The sequence below is a fragment of the Plecotus auritus genome (assembly GCF_963455305.1).
Source record: "Plecotus auritus genome assembly, chromosome: 3".
Taxonomy (NCBI): Eukaryota; Metazoa; Chordata; class Mammalia; order Chiroptera; family Vespertilionidae; genus Plecotus; species Plecotus auritus.
In genome coordinates this window covers 117,388,402-117,407,598 of record NC_137772.1, presented here as the reverse complement: position 1 = coordinate 117,407,598, position 19,197 = coordinate 117,388,402, and the positions used below count along the sequence as shown (strand labels likewise).

Here is a 19,197-nt window from a genome sequence, read left to right as displayed (position 1 = left end):
CCTTCCTTATCTCTTGTTATGTCTTTCACTTTGAGATCTAATTTGTCAGACATAAGTATTACTACCCCAGGTATTTTTTTCTCATTTCCATTCTCCTGAAAAACCTTTTTCCGTCCCTTCACCATCAGTCTTGTGAGTCCTTTTTTCTGAGGTGGGTTTTTTGTAGACAGCAGATATATGGTTCATTTTTTTTTATCCACTCAGCTACCTTATGTCTTTTAATTGGGGCATTTAATCCATTTACATTTAAAGTTATTATTGGTAGGTACTTCATTGCCATTTTCATTCTTTATGCCTGTGTTCCTTCTTTGCTTCCTATTTCTTCTTTTTAAAGAAGACCCTTTAGCATTTCTTGCATTGCTGGTTTGGTGGTAATAAACTCCCTTAGTCCTTTTTTGTCTGTGAAGTTCCTGATTTCCCCTTCAATTTTGATTGATAGCCTTACTGGGTACAGTATTCTTGAATTCAAACACTTCCTTTGCATGACTTTGTATATTTCTTTCCATTCCCTTTTGGCCTGAGTTTCTGTTGATAATTAGTCGCTAGTCTGATGGGGGTTCCTTTGTGGGTAACTTTCTGTCTCTCTCTGGCTGCTTTTAAGATTCTTACTTTGTCGTTGGTGTTTGCCAATTTAATTATAATGTGCCTTGGCATCAGTCTTTTGGGGTTCATTTTGTTTGGAACTCTGTGAGCTTCTGGATTTGTGTGGGTGTTTTCTTGCCTATATCAGGGAAGTATTTTGTTGTTATTTCTTCAAATAGGTTTTCTATTCCTTGTTCCATTTTCTCTCCTTCTGGCACCCCTATTACATGGATGTTGTTCTGTTTCGTATTGTCCCAAAGTTCCCTTAGGCTCTCCTCCTGCTTTTTAAGTTTTTTTTTTTTCTAGATGCTGCTCTGCTTAGGTATTTTTTTCTACCTTGTCTTCTAGCTTGCTGATGCGGTCCTTTGCTTCTTCTAGTCTACTCTTCATCCTTTCTATTGAGTTCTTTAGGGTAGCGATGTCATTTTTTATTTCTTCTTGCTTCTTCATTTCCTCTGGGTTCTTACACATATTGTTGACTTTTTATTCCATGTTCAGTGACCTTATAACCATTTCTCTGAATTCTTTCTCTGACATATTGCTGGAGTCCATTTCGTTTACTTCCTTTTCTTGTGTTGCCTCCTTTTCTTTCCTATGTGGGCTGTTTTGTTGTCTCCCCATGATCTCTTTTCTCTGGTTATCTAGTTATGTAGTTATCTCTTTCTCCTGCATTGACTTAAAGGTACAAAATACAACACAACAAGGCACAACGCACAAGGCACTGAACACCAATGTATTCATGATACTAATAACCCCAAATAAAGGTGGCCACCAGAGAAAAGAGAATTAGGGGATAAGAAAAAATAAACAAGTGCAAAAATGATATTGAGCAAAGGAAATGAAGTAAGAGAGAAAAGAAAGATAATAAAAAAGAGAAGGGTAACTTTTTATATGGGGAGAAAACTCCAGTAGTACAACCACTAATCCCAAAAAATGCAAACAACAGACACCCAGAGATGAATGCAAACTGCAGACAAACAACTAACAAGCGAGGAGAGGGAAAACAGAAGCAAAAAACAAAAACAAAAGAGTAACTATCTCACCAATAAACACAACAGTAATCAAGCTAATCGACTATCAAGCAAACAACAATAGGACAGAGAGAAAGAAAGACAAAACAAAATAAAACAAAAAAAACCTAAAAGAAAAATACAAACAGAACAGAAAAACAATAATAACAATGAAAAACAGACAAACAAAAAAAGGACAGAGAGAAAAAAATTTGGATAGTGAAGAAAGTGGAGAGAGAGGTGTGTGTGGATTTAGAGCAGGGGATCAGGAATTAGATATATAAATAGGGTGAATTTTTAACAGGGGGTAAAAAGAAGGAATAGGGAAAATCTAAAGAAGGAATTGGGCAAGAAAAACAGGACAACAAAAGGGGAAAAGTGAGGAAGAGAGTGTTGCCATAAACGTAAAGTTGAGATAGAGTAAAATGATGCTAAAGGAAAAATTAAAATAAAATATAGAACACTAATCCCAAATAAAATAAAATAAAGAGAAAATAAAATGACACTTTAAAAAACAAAGAAAAGGTAAAATAGTTGTAGTAATAATACTGATTAAAAATAAAAGTATAATAATTAAGGTAAAATCAAGTGAGGAAAAAGATAAAAAATTTATTTTCATAGATAAAAGATGAACAAATAGAAATGTGTAGTCGTGAGGTCATTCACTTCCTCTACTGTTCTGTTTGGTATGCCTCTTTCCTGTCTTGTAGTCAGAACAGTATTGAAGTTCCCTGCGTTCCACTGCTCCTCTGTTTTGTAAACCACAGACCTGACTTCAGCAGGCAGTATTTCTTTGTTTCCTAGACTCCTTTATTTGTGTTTACACAAGAGTCATTTTGTGATTCAACCCCTGAGTGGCAGTGTTTTTGGATTGACCTCCAGGGCTATAAATCCTCTCCAGCCAGTATTTAGATTTTCTTTTCCCTGTGGCATGTAATACTGGTTTGGGAGTATGGACTGCCCCAGAGATTGTTCTCTGATCATTTCTCCCCGCTCTGATCCCAAGGTTCCAGAAAAACAACTTTCCCCTGCAGTCTGTGAGTGTCCCCAATTGGCTGATCCTATGTACTGGGCTTAGTAATCAAAAGCAAGGATTTAAAGAGAAAAAAAAAAAAAGCCAAAGTAAGTGCGCACTGTGGGAGCTGGAGGACCGAGGGAAGTCTGCACCTAGAAAAATCCATGGCTGTTGGGGCTGGCATCATCTGTGAATGTGGAAGGGGGTCCTCAGAGCTGCTAACAGAGGGGATCTCTAAAAAGCAACCCATTTTGATCTGACACAGAAGGGCAGCCTAAAAATTTTGGGAGTGTGCCGGCTGCTTGGACACAAGGGGGAAAAGGGGATTGCGCAGGCTAGCGTGTAGACCCAGAGTTCGCACACTTGTGCTTTTTCCTCTTTGAATCCTTGCTTCTGATTACTGAGCCCAATACATAGGATCACCCAAATGGGGACACCCTAGGAGACTGCAGGGGAAAGTTGTTTTTTGGGAACCTGGGGATCAGAGCAGGGAGTGACCGTTGGAGAACCAGCTCTGGGGCAGCCCACTCCCACAAACCAGTATTGAGTGCCACAGGGAAAGCAGGACCTAAGCACAGGCTAGAGAGGACCTTTAGACCTGGAGGTCAATCCAGAAACACTGCCACCCAGGGGCTGAATCACAAATTGACTCTTGTGTAATCACAAATAAAGGAATAGAAGAAATTAAGACACACAATCAGCTTGAAAATCAGGACTGGCTTACAACACTGAGGAGCAGTGGAATGCAGGGAACTGCAATACTGTCCTGATTGGGAAACAGGCGTGCCAAACCGAAGAGTAGAGGAAGTGAATGACCTTCACTACTGCACATTTTATTTTTATTTTTTTATTTTTTATTTATTTTTCTCTTTTCTTCTTTTTCATCTTTTACTTAAGAAACTATTTTTTTTCCTTTTTCCTCACTTGATTTTACCTTTTTAATTATTACATTTTTATTTTCAATCAGTATTATTATTAATACTATTTTACCTTTTTTAAAAAAAGTGTCATTTTATTTTCTCTTTATTTGACTTTAAGATTAGTGTTTTACATTCTATTTTCATCTTTCCTTTAGCATCATTTTACTCTATCTCAACTCTACCTTTATGCCATCACTCTCTTCCTAAATTTTGCCCTTTTATTGTCCTGTTTCTCTTACCCCTTTCCTGCTTTAGATTTTCCCTATTCTTTCTTTTCACCCCCTCTTAAAATTTCACCATACTTATATATCTAATTTCCAATCCACTGCTCCGAGTTCATACACACCTCTCTCTTCTCTGTCTTCACTATCCAAAAAAATGGTATTTCTCTCTGTCCTTTTGTTGTTGTTTGCTTGAATGTTGATTCTATCGATTTTTTATGCTTGTTTGTGAGATTGTTCTGTTTATTCTTTTTGTTTGCTTTGTTTTTGTTTGTTTTTTTGCATCTGTTTTTCCTCACCCTGCTTGATATTAGTTGTTGTTTGTAGTTTGTATTCATCTCCAGATACTTGTTGCTGGCATTTGCTGGGATTAGTGGCTGTTCTATTGGAATTTTCTCCCCATATATATATTTTGTTCCCCTTTTCTTTCTTATTCTCTTTCTTTTCTGTCTTACTTTTTTTTTCCTTTTCCCAATTTCATTTTGGCACTCCTTTCTCTTTTTTTTTTTTCTCTTCTTCTTTCTCTCCTATCTCCTAATTTGCCTTTCTCTGGTGGTCTCCTTTATTTGGGGTTATTAATATCGTGAATACATTTCTGTTCAGTGCCTTGTGTGTTGTACCTGGTTGTGCTGTATTTTGTGCCGAAGCAATTTCTTCACTGATACTGCTCCTAGGGCAATGGAAACTAAAGAGAAAATAAACAAATGTGAGTACATCAAAATAAAAAGCTTTTGCACAGCAAAGGAGACCATCAATAAAACAACAAGAAAGCCCACTGCATGGAAGAACATATTTGCCAATGATATCAACGATAAGGGTTTAATCTCCAACATTTACAGGGAACTCATGCAGATTAACAAAAAGAAGATAAACGAGCCAATCAAAAATGGGCAACTGATCTAAATAGACACTTTTCGAAAGAAGACAGAAGGAAGTCCAAGAGACATATGAAAACATGCTCAAAGTCACTAATCATCACAGAGATGCAAATCAAAACAACAATGTGGTACCATCTCACACCTGTCAGAAAGGCTATTATCAACAAATCAACAAATGACAAGTGCTGGCAAGGATGTGGAGAAAAAGGAACCCTCGTGCACTGCTGGTGGGAATGCAGACTGGTGCAACCACTGTGGAGAACAGTATGGAGTTTCCTCAAAAAACTAAAAATAGAACTCCCATTCGACCCAGTGATCCCACTTCTAGGAATATATCCCAAGAAACTAGAAACACCAGTCAGAAAGGATATATGCACCCCTATGTTCATAGTGGCAAAATTCACCATAGCTAAGATTTGGAAACAGCCTAAGTGTCCATCAGCAGATGAGTGGATTAAAAAACTGTGGTACATCTACACGATGGAATACTACACTGCGGAAAAAAAGAAGTTCTTACCATTTGCAGCAGCATGGATAGACCTGGAGAGCATTATGCTAAGTGAAATAAGCCAGGCAGAGAAAGATAATTATCACATGATCTCACTTATTTGTTTAATATAATGAACAGTATAAACTGATGAACAAAAATAGATCCAGAGACAGAGAAACATCAATCAGAACGTCAAACCTCTGGGAAGGTAGGGGAAGGTGGGGATAAGGGGGAGAGATCAACCAAAGGACTTTGAGCATGTTTTCATGTGTCTTTTGGCCTTCCCTCTGTCTTCTTTCGAACAGATTCTATTTAGGTCCGTTGGCCATTTTTTTTATTGGATCATTTATTTTCCTTTTATTAAGTTGTATAAGTTCCCTGTAGATGTTGGAGATTAAACCTTTATCAGTGATAACATTTGCAAATATGTTCTCCCATACAGTGGAATTTCTTATTGTTTTGTTGATGATTTCTTTTGCTGTGAAAAAGCTTTTTATTTTGATGTAGTCCCATTTGTTTATTTTCTCTTTGACTTCCATTACCTTAGGGGTGGTACCGGTGAAGAAATTGCTTCAGCATAAGTCTGAGATTTCTCTGACTGTGGATTCCCCTAGTATTTTTATGGTTTCCCATCTTATGTTTAAGTCCTGTATCCATTTTGACTTTATTTTTGTGTATGGTGTAAGTTGGTGGCCTAGTTTCATTTTTTTGCATGTATCTGTCCAATTTTCCCAACACCATTTATTGAAGAGACTGTCTTGACTCCATTGTATGTTCATGACTCCTTTGTTTCTTAAGTAAAACATGAAAAAAAATTTTAAAAAATGGGCAGTAGTGAAGGTCATTCACTTTCTCTGCTCTTCTGTTTGCCACGCCTGTTTCCCAGTCAGGACAGTATTGCAGTTCCCTGTGTTCCACTGCTCCTCAGTGTTGTAAGCCAGTCCTGATTTTCAAGCAGATTGTGTGTCTTAATTTCTTGTATTCCTTTATTTGTGATTACACAAGAGTCAATTTGTGATTCAGCCCCTGGGTGGCAGTGTTTCTGGATTGACCTCCAGGTCTATAGGTCCTCTCTAGCCTTGCTTAGATCCTGCCTTCCCTGTGGCACTCAATTCTGGTTTGTAGGAGTGGGTTGCCCCAGAGCTGGTTCTCTGATAGTTATTCCCCGCTCTGATCCCCAAGTTCCAGAAAAACAATTTTCCCCTGCAGTTTTTTTTTTTCCAAATTTTTATTAAGGTATATGTGTACATATCTTACCATTGCCCCCCCCCACCCCACTCCCATACATGCCCTCACCCCCCAATGTTTTGCATCCGTTGGTTACTCTTATATGCATGCATACAAGTCCTTCAGTTGATCTCTTATTTCCCCCACCTCTCCTAACCTTACCGCTGTAATTAGACAGTCTGTTTGATGCTTTACTGCCTCTGTAACTATCTTTTGGTTCATCAGTTTATAATGTTTTTCATTATCCCCAAATGAGTGGGATCATGTGGTATTTTTCTTTCATTGACTGGATTATTTCACTTAGCATAATGTTCTCTAATTCCATCCAGGTGCTTACAAATGGTAGTAATTCCTTCTTTTTTATGGCAGCATAGTATTCCATTGTGTAGATGTACCATAGTTTTCTGATCCAGTCATCTGCTGACGGGCACCTAGGCTGTTTCCAAATCTTAGCTATTGTAAATTGTGCTGCTATGAACATAGGGGTGCATATATCCTTTTGGATTGGTGTTTCTGGTTTCTTAGGATATATTCCTAGGAGTGGGATTACTGGGTCAAATGGGAGCTTCAATTTATATTTTTGAGGAAACTCCATACTGTTCTCCACAGTGGCTGCACCAGTCTGCATTCCCACCAGCAGTGCACGAGGGTTCCTTTTTCTCCGCATCCTCGCCAACACTTGTCGTTTGTTGATTTGTTGATGATAGCCATTCTGATAGGTGTGAGATGGTATCGCATTGTCGTTTTGATTTGCATCTCTCGGATAATTAGTGACTTTGAGCATGTTTTCATGTGTCTCTTGGCCTTCTGTCTTCTTTCAGAAATATTCTATTTAGGTCCTTTGCCCATTTTTTTATTGGATCATTTATCTTCCTTTTATTAAGTTGTATAAGCTGCCTGTAGATGTTGGAAATTAAACCTTTATCAGTGATACCATTTGCAAATATGTTCTCCCATACAGTGGGGTTTCTTGTTGTTTTGTTGATGGTTTCTTTTGCTGTGCAAAAGCTTTTTATTTTGATGTAGTCCCATTTGTTTATTTTCTCTTTGGCTTCCATTGCCCTAGGGGCAGTATCGCTGAAAAAGTTCTTTTGGCATATGTCTGAGATTTTGCTGCCTGTGGATTCTTCTAGTATTTTTATGGTTTCCCGTCTTATATTTAAGTCCTGTATCCATTTTGAGTTTGTTTTTGTGAATGGTGTAAGTTGGTGATCTAGTTTAATTTTTTTGCATGTATCTGTCCAATTTTCCCAACACCATTTATTGAAGAGACTGTCTTGACTCCATTGTATGCTCATGCCTCCTTTGTCCAATATTAATTGTGCATAGTGGTTTGGGTCGATATCTGGATTCTCTATTCTATTCCATTGATCTATATGTCTGTTCTTGTGCCAGTACCAGGCTATTTTGAGGACAGTGGCTTTGTAATACAGCTTGAAATCTGGTATTGAGATCCCTCCTACTTTATTCTTCTTTCTCAGGATTGCTGGGGCTATTCAGGGTCTTTTTTTTTTATTCCAGATGAATTTTTGGAGCGTTCTTTCTAGGTCTGTGAAATATGCTGTTGGTATTTTAATGGGGAGTGCATTGAATCTATAGATTGCTTTGGGTAGTATGGACATTTTGATGATGTTGATTCTACCAATCCATGAACATGGTATGTTCTTCCATCTGTTTACATCTTCCTCTATCTCTTTATTCAGTGTCCTGTAGTTTTCCGCATATAGGTCTTTTACCTCCTTGGTTAGGTTTATTCCTAAGTATCTTAATTTTTTTGGTGCGATGGAAAATGGGATTGCTTTTTTAGTCTCTCTTTCTGTAAGTTCACTGTTGGTGTATAGAAATACCATAGATTTCTTGGCATTAATTTTGTATCCTGCTACATTGCCGAATTCATTTATTAAGTCTGTTAGTTTTTTGATGGAGTCTTTCGGGTTTTTTATGTACAATATAATGTCATCTGCAAATTAGGACAGCTTTACTTCTTCTTTTCCAATTTGGATGCCTTTTATTTCTTCTTCTTGTCTAATTGCAATGGCTAATACTTCCAGTACTATGTCAAACAGGAGTGGTGAGAGTGGGCATCCTTGTCTTGTTCCTGTTCTTAGGGGAAATGGTTTTAGTTTTTGCCCATTGAGTATGATGTTAGCTGTGGGTTTATCATATATAGCTTTTATTATGTTGAGGTATGATCCTTCTATTCCCACCTTGTTGAGAGTTTTTATCAAGAAAGGGTGTTGGATTTTGTCAAATGCTTTTTCTGCATCAATTGATATGACTATGTGATTTTTATCTTTCAATTTCTTTATGTGATGTATCACATTTATTGATTTTCGGATATTGTACCATCCTTGCTTTCCTGGGATAAACCCTACTTGGTGATGGTGTATGATCTTTCTGATGTACTGCTGGATCCGATTTGCTAGAGTTTTGTTGAGGATTTTGGCATCTACATTCACAAGGGATATTGGCCTGTAATTCTCCTTCATTGTGTTGTCTTTATCTGGTTTTGGTATTAGGGTGATGCTGGCTTCATAGAAGGAGCTTGGAAGTGTTCCTTCCTCTTGAATTTTTTGGAATAGTCTGAGGAGGATAGGTTTTAGTTCTTCCTTGAATGTTTGGTAAAACTCTCCTGTGAAGCCGTCTGGCCCCGGGCTTTTGTTTGCCAGAAGCTCTTTGATGATTGCTTCAATTTCTTCCATAGTTACTGGCATATTGAGCTGTTTAGATTCTTCTTGATTGAGTTTTGGAAGGTTATATTTTTCTAGGAATATGTCCATTTCCTCCAGGTTGTCCAGTTTGTTGGAATAGAGTTGTTCGTAGTATTTTTTAACAATCCTTTGTATTTCAGCGAGATCTGTTGTTATTTCACCTCTTTCATTTCCGATTTTGTTTATTTGGGTCCTCTCTCTTTGCTTCTTGGTGAGCCTGGCTAGAGGTTCATCAATCTTGTTTATCCTTTCAAAGAACCAGCTCTTGGTTTTGTTGATCTTTTGTATTGTTTCTTTGGTCTCAATGTCGTTTATCTCTGCTCTGATCTTTATTATTTCCTTCCTTCTGCTTACACTGGGCTTTTCTTGTTGCTCTTTTTCTAACTCTTTGAGTTGTTGGGTTAGGTAATTTATTACCATTGTTTCTTGTTTTTTGCAGTAGGCTTGTAGAGCTATGAACTTCCCTCTCAAGACTGCTTTCGCTGTGTCCCATAGATTTTGGATTGTAGTGTTTTCATTGTCATTTGTTGCCAAGATGTTTTTTATTTCTTCTTTGATCTCTCTGGTAACCCAGTCATGGTTTAATAGCATGTTGTTTAGCCTCCATGTGTTTGATTTCTTTGGGTTGTTTTTATTGTAGTTGATTTCCAGTTTTATGCCACTGTGGTCTGAGAAGATGCTTGATATGATTTCTATCTTCTTGAATTTGAAGAGACTTTGCCTATGTCCCAACATATGGTCTATCTTTGAAAATGACCCATGTGCACTTGAGAAGAATGTATATTCTGTGGCTTTGGGGTGAAATGTTCTGAAGATGTCAATTAATTCCATCTGGTCTAGTGAGTCATTTAGGATTGATGTTTCTTTGCTGATGTTTTGTTTAGAGGATTTGTCCAATGGTGATAGTGGGGTATTAAAGTCTCCTACTATGATTGTATTGCTGTCAATCTCTGCCTTGATATCCTCCAGGAGTTTTTTTATGTATTTTGGTGCTCCTGTATTGGGTGCATATATGTTTACCGAAGTTATTTCTTCTTGTTGGATTACTCCCTTTAGTATTATGAAGTGGCCTTCCTTATCTCTTGTTATGTCCTTCAGTTTGAGATCTAATTTGTCAGATATAAGTATTGCTAACCCAGCTTTTTTTTCAGTTCCATTTTCCTGGAAAACCTTTTTCCATCCCTTCACCCTCAGTCTGTGTGCGTCTTTTTTTCTGAGGTGGGTTTCTTGTAGACAGCAGATATATGGGTCATGTTTTCTTATCCAGTCCATTACTCTATGTCTTTTGATTGGGGCATTTAATCCGTTTACATTTAAAGTTATTATTGATAGGTACTTATTTGTCGCCATTCCTATTCTTTACACCTGTGTTCCTTCTTTGCTTCCTATTTCTTCTTTTTAAAGAAGACCCTTTAGCATTTCTTGCATTGCTGGTTTGGTGGTAATAAATTCCCTTAGTCCTTTTTTGTCTGTGAAGTTCCTGATTTCACCTTCAATTTTGATTGATAGCCTTGCTGGGTACAGTATTCTTGGATTCAGACCCTTCCTTTGCATGACTTTGTATATTTCTTTCCATTCCCTTCTGGCCTGATGAGTTTCTGTTGAGAAATCAGTTGCTAGTCTGATGGGGGTTCCTTTGTATGTAACTTTCTGTCTCTTGCCACTTTTAAGATCCTTACTTTGTCGTTGGTGTTTGCCAATTTAATTATAATGTGCCTTGGCGTTGGTCTTTTGGGGTTCATTTTGCTTGGGACTCTGTGAGCTTCTTGGACTTGTGTGGGTTTTTTCTTCTCTATATCAGGGAAATTTTCTGTCATTATTTCTTCAAAGAGGTTTTCTATTCCTTGCTCAGCTTCCTTTCCTCCTGGAACCCCTATTATGCAGATGTTGTTTTGTTTCATGTTGTCCCAAAGTTCCCTTAGGCTCTCCTCCTGCCTTTTAATTTTTTTTTCTAGAAGTTGCTCTACTTGGGTATTTTTTCCCATCTTGTCTTCTAGCTCACTGATGCGGTCCTCTGCTTCTTCTATTCTACTCTTGATGCTTTCTATTGAGTTCTTTACAGCAGCGATGTCATTTTTCATTTCTTCTTGGTTCTTCTTCATTTCCTCTTGGTTCTTGCTCATATTGTCGAATTTGTCTTCCATTCTTTTCAGCCACCTTATGACCATTTCTCTGAATTCTTTTTCTGGATGGTTGCTTGCCTCCATTTCGTTTACTTCCTTTTCTGGTGATGCCTTCTTTTCTTTCATATGCGGGCTGTTTCTTTGTCTCCCCATGGTCTCTCTTCTCTGGGTGTCTGGTTATGTAGTTCTCTCTCTCCTGCGTTGATTTAAAGGCACAAAATACAGCACTACCAGGTACAACACACAAGGCACTGAACAGAAATGTATTCACGATATTAATAACCTCCAATAAAGGTGACCACCTGAGAAAGGCAAATTAGGGGATAGGAGAGAAAGAAGAAGAGGAAAAAGAAAGGAAGAAGAAGGAGAAGAAAAAAAAGGAGTGTCAAAATGAAATTGGGAAAAGGGAAAAAAAGAAGAAAAAAAAGTAAGAGCGACAAGAACGAGACTAAGAGAGAAAGGGAAACAGACTATATATATTGGGGATAAAACTACAATAGAACAATCACTTATCCCAGCAAATGCCAGCAACAAGTACCTGGGGATTAATACAAACTACAACACCAACTAATATTGAGCAAGGCAAGGGAAAACAGAAGCACTAAACAAACAAAAGAAGAATAAGCAAAACAATCTCACAAAAAAGCATAAAAATTCTATGTAATCTACATTCAAGTGAACAACAACAAAAGGACAGAGAGAAAAACAATTTTTGGATAGTTAAGACAGCAAAGAGAGAGGTGTGTATGGACTTGGAGCAGGGGATTGGAGATTGGATATATAAGTAGGGTGAAATTTTAACGGGAGTAAATAGAAAGAATAGGGAAAATCCAAAGCAGGAAAGGGGTAAGATAAACAGGACACCGAAAAGGGAAAAGTGAGTAAGAGAGTGATGGCATAAAGGTAGAGTTGAGATAGAGTAAAATGATGCTAAAGGAAAGATAAAAATAGAATGTAGAACATTAATCCCAAAACAAAATGAAGAGAAAATAAAATGACACTTAAAAAAAAAAAAAGATAAAATAGCAGTAGTAATAATACGGATTGAAAATAAAAATGTAATAATTAAAAAGGTAAAATCAAGTAAGGAAAAAAGAAAAAAATTAGTTTGTTGAGTAAAAGATGCAGAAAATGAAAATAAAAAAATAAAAAATAAAAATAAAATGTGGCGTAGTGAAGGTCATTCACTTCCTCTGTTGTTCTGTTTGGCATGCCTGTTTCTCAGTCCGGACAGTATTGCAGTTCCCTGCGTTCCACTGCTCTTCAGTGATGTAAGCCAGTCCTGATTTTAAGCAGGCGTTGTGTCTTAATTCGTATTCCTTTATTTTTGATTATACAAGAGTCAATTTGTGATTCAGCCCCTGGGTGGCAGTGTTTCTGGATTGACTTCCGGGTTTATCTATGGCCTCTCTAGGGAGTGTTAGAGCCTTCTTTCCCTGTGGCACTCACTACCGGTTTGTGGGAGTGGGCTGCCTCAGAGCTGGCTCTCGGATGGTCACTCCCCGCTCCGATCCCCAGGTTCCAGAAAAACAACTTTCCCCTGCAGTCTCCCAGGGTGTCCCCAACTGGGTGATCCTATGTATTGGGCTTAGTAATCAGAAGGAAGAATTTCAAGAGGAAAAAGCCCAAGTGTGCGCACTCCGTGGCTGCGCGTAAGTCTAGCACACCCCTGAAATTCTTAGGGTGTCCCTGCACGTCAGATCATTATGGGTTGCTTTTTAGAGAGCCCTTCTGTTAGAAGCTCTGAGGACACCCTTCCACATTCACAGATCACGCCAGCCCCAACAGCCATGGATTTTTCTAGGCACAGACTTCCCTGGTCCTCCAGCTCCCGCAAAACACGTGTTCCACTCTCGCGCTGGGACCAGAGACCTCACCTTACCCCAGGCGAAATCTGACCTTTCCGTGGTGGAATGTAGAGCTCCTCTGAAGCCGTGTGTTTGTGCCAATTCCCCCCTGCAGTTTTTTAGGTTGTCCCCATTTCGGTGATCCTATGTATTGGGCTTAGTAATCAGAAGCAAGGATTTAAAGAGGAAAAAGCGTAAGTATGCAAACTCCGGGGCTGCACGCAAGTCTGTGCAGTCTTTTCTTCCCCTTTGTATCTAAGCAGCCAGCACATTTTTAAAAATTTTAGGCTGTCCTGCATCAGATCAAAATGGGTTGCTTTTTAGAGTTCCTTTCTGTTAGCAGCTCTGAGGACCCCCTTCCACATTCATGGATCACGCCAGCCCCAGCAGCCTCGGTTTTTTCAAGGCGCAGACTTCTTCCGGTCCTCCAGTTCCCTCAGTGCACACGTTTGTCTCTCCTGCCAGGACCAGAGATGTCACCTTATCCCAGGCAAAATCCGACCTTTCTGTGGTGGAGTGTAGTGCTCCTCTGAATCCGCGTGTTTGCTCCAATTGGGGACCGGTGATCTGGGGTTCGCAGCTGTTCGGTGGGTGCCACAGTTGTAGATTTTCAGGCTTCTGGTAACATCCATTTTCCCCTTCAAGATGGCGTGGTCTCCGCTTCCGAGCCGGTCGCTCCAGGAGGGAACCCAGCAGCAGTGGGGATTGCCCGATCAGGAGAGCCCCACCCCGCAGTCCCCCACCTTCTCCTGGAGTATAGCTGTCCGTCAACTCACCAACGAACACACCCCATGCGACCCTCAGCTGTTCTTTCTATCTGCTCGGGGACAAGGCTCTGGACACATCTGTCTATTCTGCCGCCATTTTTTTTAATCCATTCTATGTTTTCAATTGTCTAATATTTTAAATTATTGTCTGTATGAGTTTATGTCTTATTATGTCTCTAAACATTATCTGGGGTTTACTATAATTTTCTCATTATTATCTCACTAGTAGCCCTGCACATAAATCCGTCTGCCACTAGCTCGCCAGTAGCTCGCTGCTGCCCTCCAGTAGCTCTCCACCCACTGCCCTGCCCTCCTGTAGCTCCTCCCTATAGCTTGCTGCCCTGCCCCCTCCTGTAGCTCTCTGCCGCCCGCTTGTTAGTTTTTTTTTTTTTAATATATTTTATTGATTTTTTACATAGAGGAAGGGAGAGGGATAGAGAGCTAGAAACATCGATGAGAGAGAAACATCCATCAGCTGCCTCCTGCACACCCCCTACTGGGGATGTGCCCGCAAACAAGGTACGTGCCCTTGACCGGAACCGAACCTGGGACCCTTCAGTCCGCAGGCCGACGCTCTATCCACTGAGCCAAACCGGTTTCGGCTTGTTAGTTTCTTTGAAGGCAGAAACTTTTTTCTACTTTGCATATATTTATAAGAACACAGGTTAATAAATTTGCCTCTGTCCTAATTTGCATTCATTTGCTTATTTTTAACTTAGAAAAGTCATTTTGGAGTACCAATCCAAAACATAAATACATTCACCTCAATTAAATATTTTATTACTAAGTATTGAAGTGTGAGGATAAAGATATTAATTTTGTAAGTCTTGCTACTTTTATCAATCTGGGTGAAAAAAATCTCATATTAACATAGTCCCCAATAAGAGGAGGATATTATTTAAAAGCATATACATGGTTCAGAAAAGTTAAAGGGTCTTTAATTTTAAATGATCATTATAAATAAGCTTATCTGAGCAGCATTATACCAACTGTAATAATTGCAAGAGCTGAAAGGTCCCAATGATTTTGCTATGTAATGTCTGCACAACCACATTTAACTTGTTAAGGGAAGTTACAAGCCTCCCATGTATGAGACAACTGAACTCTTAACCATCATAACAAATGCTGGCCTTAGATTATACTGATTTAAATGAAATGTTTTCTGGGTTGCTAGATAGTTATATTATGTGTGCATAAATGATGCTGAAATAGCCTGCAAGGGGAAACACTAGTGTTCACTGAGCAGTGAAAAGGCACATTCAATTTGTTAGCTTATTCAACTTTTTAAAGTTTTTTTTTTAAACTAAAACAAAACAACAACAACAAAAGAAACAAAAACCAAAACAGGTAAAATATGAATCTTTTCTTAAATACTGAAAATAAATGTGTTTCATTGTTAAACTGTGATGTACCTACCTGTAGAATTTTGTTCATAATTTGTGTGTGGTTTTTTTTTTCCATCTTTTTCCATTCCTCCTATAAAATGGTGTTTTTAAAAAGTTACATTTTTGAGGTAGAGAAGGAAGGAAGCACGTCTGAGTCTTAGGTAAGAGTGACTTTACCCCAGCCTGTCCCCTGCACAGTCTCCAGTGCCTGGCCCTTAGGGAGTAGCATCAGAAAGCTTCCGAGACAGATCGACTTGGTGGTCTGGAGGCATTACACTGCTTAGTGACAAGGGGAAAACAGAAGGGCCTGCATTTCCAGTAGGGACCCTGAAGACTTCTAGTGGCTTCATTACTGTTACAAGATCTTGCGGCATAGATGGGGACAGATCACTTTACGCATATTTGACAGGAAAAGTTGCACCAGCTGTCTTCTAAGGCCTGTTCCAGACCTGAGAGACTATGGAGTTAACTTAAGCATTGTTTGTGCAGGGTTTCCTGTGTGCCAGGCAATGCTCTCTGCGTGCATATTTGTGATAGTCGTCTCTTGAGATTCTTATTCCTCACCTGCTTTAAGAATGGGGCTTCTGAAATTTGGGAGGTTACTAAGTAGTTATAAATGACCATGGCCAATAAGGGGAAAAGCCAGGGTTCACATGGGCCTCAGACTCCAGAGCCATTGTACATGCCAGCTGTCTCCCACTGAGGTTACTTGTGTGTGTTCTTTACCCAAGACAACTAGGTGTGATGTGTGTACAAGCTAGTGCACAACTCATGTTTCAGAAAGAGGAGGAAGAGTTTTTTTAAAGAAAAGTGTCTGTCAAGTAATGTGATTTCCTGTCGAGAAGAGGAAAGCTTAATTTCAGTTAGCTTTTCACATCCTTTGTAGAACTAAAGGCTCATTATACAATCCCATAGTTTGGTCCATTTTATAGTTAAGAAAAAGTGAACATATTTTGTTTAGAAAATTTAACTTAATCTCACAGCAAACCCAAACCAGACATTTTAGCCATGAATAATCTTGTCTGTGAGGACAATATTTATTATACAGTTGGAAGGAAACATTGAAATAACTGTTAGTGTCTTGAATACACAATTTTTATTTTGCCAGTTTTAATAGAGATTTAGCCTCATCTCCCCAGTGCAGAGGGTGCAGGTGGGTGCCCCTCAGAAGAATGTGCCTGTAGTTTACATGTAGAGGAGGTACAGGGCCCTTTCCTGCAGGGCACAACTTCTGCTGGCACCCCAAATGGGAGTGGTTTTGCAGAGGGGAATATGGATCACTTCTCACTCCCTGCCACTCATTTGTCCCCCATACACCAGCATTAGCAATTCAGTTTTCCCATCCCATCTGTCCTTGTCAGATGCATTGTTTTTAATTTCTGTTTTCCTGTTTCCATTCACTTAGCAAAAACTTGTCCAATAAGTTAACATTTTTGTTACAGACCTACTCAATGCTTCCTGGTCACCCGGAAGAGCACCTGTCAGGAATTGCAGGCCCTGGTATGCTTTTGAGTGGGTTTTAAGCCTTCAGTTAATTAAAGAAGAGAAGGCTAGAAGGTGGCCTTTATTAGACTACTGATTTTGTCAGACTCCCTCCCTTTCTCCCCTCCTTCACTCTCCTGATTTACTCCACAGCAGTCAGAGAGAATGGATTCTGCCCAGCTGATATCTTATGAACTCAGTGTCCTAAGTTGTGTTGTCAGGTGTGTGCATGTGAAAAGGGCGTCTGTATTTTGGTGATGTATAGTTTGCTGTCTGTCCTCTGGGTCTGAATGACAGAATTGGAAACACGTCAAATGCCCTGATCTGTTCTGCTGTTTTAACTGTGTATGTGCACTCAATATTTATTTGTTTTCTTATTTATGTAAGGTGTCAGGTGGGCAAGAGCAAGGAGGAGATTTTAAAAAGCCATTTTTGTGTTTATTTTTAAAAAGTACCATGTAGGAAGGGATTGATTTGAAAAGTTTTAGTTGAGGAGTGAGAAGAGCCGAGAGGCCATTTAGTCTGTTGCCTCGTTTCTCCAGGTGTCAGGTGAGCAGTTTGAGGTTGTACTTGGGGCATTGTTCACAGTTCTGGGATGTAATGTGCATGTTGTTTCAGGTCACGACTCCAGCGCACAACAGGCAGCTGCAGGAGCCCCAAATTCTGTGGTGGTGATACCTTTTTGCTTGATGAATGTGGAAAGTAGTACAGCTTTTCTCTTGGTAGCTGCATGCCTGAGAATGTGGCTTTTTAAATTGGGGGGAAAGGTTCTTGTTCCATCGAAGTTCAGGGAATAGGAGGGCTAGAATATTTGTTTTTACTTCAGTCATGACCAAAAGCATTATATCTTAAAATGAAGATCAAGGAGTGTCTGCATCAGAATTCTCCCAAGGGCCTATTACAAATGAGTATTTCCATACTTTCTGGATCAGAATTTTAAAGCATTGGGATTGGAAGTCTGCATTTTCAAAAAGCATCTGAGGTGATTCTTGTGTACACGGAGGTTTGAAAACCACATTTATGGAGGGAGAAGCAAACACCACTGTTCAAAGGTTAGATAGCAACTGACATCATTGGTGATGTTGCTCATGTTGGTCTATGTAGCAAGTACTTTATGAAAAATATAGAAAAGATGAAGTAGTTACCTGAACCTTTGGCTTCTGCTGGGATGGTCATCACCATAATTGCTGTAGTAAAAATGAGAACAACTCATCTTGTTAGTTGTCCTTTGCCTGTTTTACTCATTCTGATAATTGGTAGGCATAAAAGTCTAATGAGAAAATACTTTGAATCTTTTGTGCTTTAATCATTCTGAATAAGAAATGAGAATGTGTTAAATTTATATAGTAAAGCAGTTTTGGCAAAATGTGTTAAAATGGTTTAGTGGGTTAAAATCACCATTTTCTTGCCAGAGTTATAGTGTGTAGCAAATGAAAATTGTTTTAAATACAGAACATAACTAATTTAGTAAAAATACTCATTTGCTTCCTTTTCTTTTTAAACAGGAAAAACTAACCCAAGAGTGTGTATTCAGAGAACAGTTTGAAGAAAACTGGTATAATACGTACTCTTCGAATCTCTATAAACATGTGGACACTGGAAGGCGATACTATGTTGCATTAAATAAAGATGGGACCCCAAGAGAAGGAACGAGGACTAAACGGCACCAGAAATTCACACATTTTTTACCAAGACCAGTGGACCCTGACAAAGTACCTGAACTATATAAGGATATTCTCAGCCAAAGTTGACAAAGACCATTTCTTCACTTGAGCCCTTAAAAAAGTAACCACTATAAAGGTTCCTGGCAGTGGGTTCTTATTGATTAGCTGTGTCATCACATCTGCTCCACTGTTGCCAAACTTTGTCGCATGTATACCGTAGGATGGAGGCTTGGATGGGGATGTGCTGACTTTGTGTTGCACTTACAGGCCTGTCCTCAGGGAGGCCTGCCTGTGCCCACTTGATTTATTGTGAGAAGAGACAAGGGTGTATGTATGTTAGTGTGTGTATGTGTGAGTGTGAGTGGATGAGCAGCAGGAAATCAAAGACAGGAGCAAAGTAGAAGATGGTAGCCTGATGCATGCTGGGGAATAGACACACTTTCACATGTCCAATCAGTTGTCCTTCAGCTGGTATCTGCACAGCTGCCACACTTTGACTCATGGGATCTTGGCTGGTTGCCTGCTCAAGGGTACACTGCATTTTCAAAGGCATGGAGGGTGCAGTCTTACTTAAGAGACCTTTTCAGTTAATTCTCACTGGTGCCATCCCAGTGACTTTAAAGCAAAGATCTCTTAGTGTAAAAAAAAAATTTATTTATAGAAATTCCAAAGGCAACATTTTATTTATTTTATATATTTATTTATTATATAGAGTTTATTTTTAATGAAATATGTACAGGCCAGGTAGGCATTTTGGAAGCTTAGGCTCTGTAAGCATTAAATGGGAAAGTCTGCTATGAACCTGTGGTGAATTCATGCAAGTTAATATAACTTTGCATGGATATGAGAAATTCTGATGACCCTTAATGTACTGA

At 39.1% G+C, this 19,197-nt stretch overlaps 1 protein-coding gene across 7 annotated transcripts in view; it reads left to right on the top strand.

Annotated features, from left to right (window-relative positions):
* FGF9 (fibroblast growth factor 9) overlaps positions 1-18,558 on the top strand; it is a 238,411-nt gene extending 219,853 nt beyond the window's left edge. For all 7 annotated transcript variants that reach the window (XM_080662102.1, XM_080662103.1, XM_080662105.1 and 4 more), the window contains one exon: positions 18,164-18,558. In XM_080662102.1, the coding sequence (XP_080518228.1) occupies positions 18,164-18,409 (246 nt within the window). In that variant the 3' untranslated portion in view covers positions 18,410-18,558. The remainder of the gene's footprint in view (positions 1-18,163) is intronic.
* The last annotated feature ends 639 nt before the right edge of the window (positions 18,559-19,197 follow it).